Here is a 4,663-nt window from a genome sequence, read left to right as displayed (position 1 = left end):
GCAGTCCACACCGTCGCCCCCGCCTGAGGCCAGCCCTGCCTGAAGCGGCTGGTGGGGTACTTCAGCCAGCACGGGGAGGTGCGCTCAGGCTTCGAGTACCTCGACAACCTCTTGCCCGAAAACTACGCTCAGGAGAGCCGCCGTGAGCGGCCCCAGGGAGAGAAGCTTCCTGCAGCATCTGGCCCCAAACCACAGCCGCCCCCAGGGAGGAAACCCAAGGCAGCAGCAACCAAAGCAGCGTGTCAGAAGCCAGAGGCGCGTTCCTCCCCGAACACAAGTGGGCCTGGGAGAGAGAGCCCAGGGACCACAGGCGGTGCCAACAGGCTCAAGGCCATGCTGGAGGCCTTCCTGGAGAGCAGCGAGATGCAGCTGGATTTCCCCCCGTCCCTTAATGCTCACGATCGGATGCTGGTTCACCTTATGGCGGAGGAGTGGGGGCTGCAGCACGCCAGCACTGGGGAAGGGAGGGACCGGTACATCAGTGTGCACAAGAAAGAGCCTGCTGAGCCTTCGCCACCCGCAGCCGCACCCCCCAGCAAGCAGCTTCCTCTTCCTCAGCTGCCACATCCCAGTGAGGAAACTCCCATCCCTGCCGAGCCAGGAGGAAGCAGCAAGAGCTCAGGGAAAGTGGACCTGAAAACCCTGCACCTGGAGAGAGTAGAGAGGGAGAAAGCCAGGCGGGAAGAGGCAGCCAGGAAGGCTCAGGAGCCTGGTGCCAGCCTTCAGGGCAGCAGCAGGAAGAAGGACAAAAGCGAAGCCAAAGGTAGGTCGCACTCTTCGTAACCAGCTTAACTAATGGTCTTCCTTGACTAGATCGTGCTCCTTAATCCCCGTATTTTTGCCTCCAGGCCTTGGGGTTTGTGTGCGTGTGTGGAGCATGGCATGTGGCTCTCGGAAGGCTCTCTGGTGCTTGTCACTGCAGATGTAAGAGCTGGCAGGAGCATCAGCTGGCTGCAGCAGCTGGGGGAGAGGGAGTTGGGCCTGGAGGCACGTTTCTTAAGTTGAAAGAAAAATGTTTGGCACCCTTTTCCAGGAAGAGAGGCTCAGAAGTGAGATTGGAGTTCCCAGACTTAGGGGGAGGAACTAATTGGGGTACCTGGCCCACACAGAAGGACGTGGCTGCCTCCTAAATGCAGAGGCAGGGGAAAACAGAGCCAGGAGCTGCTAGACACGGTCCCTTCCTCTTCCCTCGCCCCTTTTTAGCAGAGAAAGCCCCCAGGCATGCTGCAGGTGGGAGCCCTGCACCTCTACTAGTGCCTGTGCACACACACAGGCCAGAATCTACTGGCACGATGGGTCCTGTGGGGGCTGAAATCCCAGTCAGCACAAATGGCAGGTCCCCGGACCTGTGCTGTGTCTCACCAGCCCAGGCTGTTCTGCGCCTTCCTTGGGTTTGTTCCCTTCTTCACAGCCAGTGGGTAAAGGACGGGTCTCTCCCCTGTCTTCTCCCCAGGGAAGGCAGCGGTGAAGAGCGGAGCAGCCGATGCAGCAGGAGAAGATATCGACGCTCTGATCTCTGCCGCCGTTAAAGCTGACACCACATGTGGTTTCCCCCGCTGCAAAGCCAGCGTCACAACCCTGGGACAGCTTTGCCTCCACTGCCACCGGCGCTACTGCCTCAGCCACCACGTCCCAGAGGTACACGTGGGGCCAGCAGCCTGCCCGGGGGTTTGAGCACTGAGGGGGCTGGAGAGAACGGGATGTGCTGTGGGTTTAATGTGGGAATTTTCCCCGTCGAGCTCCCCAGGCAGGGTTTCCTTGCAAGGAGTTGAAAGCAGAGCCCTCTGTCAGCGCTTTTGCTGGAGCTGCAGGTAGACAGGGCTGCCGGGCGTTCACACGTGGGCTCTGCACGCCTCCTCCTCAGAGCGCTTCCGTTTTTCTCCTCATGCTTTGTGTCCTCCTTCACCATTCCCTGGCATTTACACTCCGGGGCTGTGCAGGTGAGGCAAGGCAGAGAGGAGAGATGAAGAGGCTTCAGGGACCCTGGACCCTCGATTCCCAGCTCTTGCAGATTCCCTCTGCAACCTGGGGGCGAGTCCAGGCTTGAGCCCGCACAGTGCAGTGCTGGTGCCTGCCCAGCACTTAGCCATTGGGGCTGCGTTGCTCCACACTGTGCAGCCTCAGCTTTAGCTCCCACCCGTACCAGGGTGACAGCAGACCCTCAACCTCCTCTGCTTTGCTTTCTTGCAGCGGAGGACTCTTGAGCTGGCACCTCGGCAGGCCTGCAACGTCCTGCACCTCTGTGGGCGCTGGCATGGTGGCTGCTGCACCAGCAGCTTCTTCCTGGCTGTTCTTCCGTAGCTGCTCGACAGCCCTTTCCTCCCCTGATCTGGGAAGGAAACTAAGGTTAAATGGCTTCAGGCTTCATCTCCCTTCTGGGTGCAGAGGCAGGCAGGCACGCCTAAGGCGCTGAGCCCTGCGGACAGGGCTGACGTGGCTGGGCGGTAGCTGTGACGAGGATGCCGGCTGAGCAGTGACCATCACCCACTCAGCCGCAGGCTCCTGCGCCCCTCGTCCTGCATCACCCAGGCGCAGCTCTTCGTCACACGGAGCCCACCGGAGCTTAGTGACATTCAGCAGGTGACCTGTAACTGCTCGGCAGCGATGCCCCCCTGCCGAGTGCGATCTGTTTCCATGGCAAAGAACACTTGTATTTATGGTCATTCACAATCCGGGGGGGGATATAAATCTATTGCCTGCAGAATCGCCTCTCCCTGCCAAATTGTCATGAGGGCTCCAGTGGGAAACAACTGGAAGGATAAAATCCATGTCAGCGAGTTTTTCTTGCTTTTTAAAGGTCCAATGTTATCAGGCTTCGATGTGGAACAGCCTGGGACCTCGTACCCCTGCCTGGCCCTAAGACGGGCTGGCACGTACCTGGAAGAAGCAGACACGTGGCTAAAGGGTCTCTTCTAACGTCCCCTAACGTCACCTTTTCGGTTCCACTCCTTCTTCCCCCAAGTCATTCTGTATCAGCAGAGAGCAGAGTCAGGGGCTCAGTTTTATTTCCAGCTCTCACAAGAGAACTGTAGAAGATCCAGCTGTTCACATGACACTGCGAGTTTCCCCCAGATGTTTCAAGTTTTGGGAGGAGGCACCGAAACCGTCCACAGGGATGATTTACCTGCTGCGCAGATTCCAGGAGAAAAATTACCTTCGTGTATTTTCTTTTCTGTTAGAGGAGCTGTAAATAAACAGGAGATGGTTTTCAGGGTGGTGCCAAGCAGGGGGAAGAGGAATTCCAGGGTCTGGGAATAAAACAGCCATGATCACTGCCCCGTTTCCCGGCTGCCACCGGTGTCATTCTCTCTCCACCAGGTTCATGGCTGCGGAGAGAAGGCCAAGGCCCACGCGCGGCAGAGGATCAGCAGGGAAGGGGTTCTCTACCCCGGGAGCGGCTCCAAGGACAAGTCCCTGGACCCAGCCAAGAGAGCCCACCTCCAGCGGCGCCTGGACAAGAAGCTCAGCGAACTGACCAACCAGAGAAAGGGCAAAAAGAAAGAGAAGGAGAAGTGAAGGAGCTGCATGTTGCTGCTTTGACCTTGAAGTCACAGGTCAGACTACGTAAACCAAAGATGCCATTGAAGCTGCCGGGCTGTGCCGAGCCCGGGGGGCAGCAGGAGCTCTCACTTCTGGTGGTAGCCTGGAGCCACTGTGCCCGAGTGAAGTCACTGGGGCTCCCTCCGCCGTAGAGCTGAGCCGAGGGGAGGCGAGCAGCAGTCTTTGTCCTGGTTATCTGTATGGGCACAGTGATGGGTGTGCAGAGAGGGGCTGGAGGGTGCTGGTAACGAGGGCTATTAAAACACCTAAAGCCATCAGGCTGTGACATTTTTCCCAGCTACAGTGGAGATAAATGTCTGTGAGCAGGAACCCCGGGTGACCCTCTCCTCGGGGGAGGGTAACTAAGGAAATGGATGCCTCCAGCTCTGTTTTCCCAGTCCAGCAACCCTCCCAGCACTGCTCGGAGCTGGAGCAGTCTGGTGTGTCCATCCAGCACAGCGGGAATGTCCCCAGCGGCAATAGCTGGGTACAGCCATGCCAGCTTTGTGCAGCCCTCCCAGGCAGGAGGGAGCTGCACGTTCAACATCTCCTGTCCCTCCTGGACCTGTTCCCTGGTCCTGTACCCCAAAACTAACCCACTTCCCTCATTGTTTTTGACCAGCTGCTCCTCATCTCCAAGGCATCTCCACGGCATCTCCACGCCTGCCCTGTCCCCTCTCTTTGATGGCTTTGAGTGGGTGCCGATACATCACACAGGGTCCACCACCCACCTAGAAACAGCTAAACAGCCCCTTTTTGTCCCCAGGGTGTCCCATGCAGGCCCTGGGATGAAGGAGATGGTTCTGAGTGACCACAGAGGAATGGCTGGAGAGAGGCACAATGAAGAGCCCCAAACCACACATGCCCTGTCATTTTGGGGCTGAGCATCACAGCCCTTGCCCACTGGTGATTTCAGCACCAGGGGAAGGCCCTTGTCTCACCCTGACCAAAGGCTCAGCCGTTTGCAAGGCAGCCCCACCGTGCTGTGGCTGTCCCTTCCCAAAGGGCAGGTGTAGCTGATAAGGAAATCCTCCCCGAGGCTGCAGCGCCTGTCAGGCTGTGAACACCTTCCAGAAACCCCTTCCTCATCCCTCAGTAAATAAACCTCATCCTTCCGAAAACC

General features: G+C 58.2%; 1 protein-coding gene across 1 annotated transcript in view; it reads left to right on the top strand.

Annotated features, from left to right (window-relative positions):
- The window catches only part of IGHMBP2 (immunoglobulin mu binding protein 2), a gene marked incomplete at both ends in the record, with an annotated part of 34,932 nt that extends 31,378 nt beyond the window's left edge, over positions 1–3,554 (top strand). The window contains 4 exon segments of the mRNA XM_010141637.1: positions 1–763; positions 1,454–1,638; positions 3,319–3,507; positions 3,509–3,554. The exon segment at positions 1–763 is cut by the window's left edge and continues 15 nt beyond it. Of these exon segments, the coding sequence (XP_010139939.1) occupies positions 1–763; positions 1,454–1,638; positions 3,319–3,507; positions 3,509–3,554 (1,183 nt within the window).
- Between the last annotated feature and the right edge of the window lie 1,109 nt (positions 3,555–4,663).

Source organism: Buceros rhinoceros, unplaced genomic scaffold (assembly GCF_000710305.1).
Source record: "Buceros rhinoceros silvestris isolate BGI_N320 unplaced genomic scaffold, ASM71030v1 scaffold29738, whole genome shotgun sequence".
NCBI classification, from domain to species: Eukaryota; Metazoa; Chordata; class Aves; order Bucerotiformes; family Bucerotidae; genus Buceros; species Buceros rhinoceros.
This window is presented reverse-complemented; position numbering and strand designations above follow the sequence as displayed.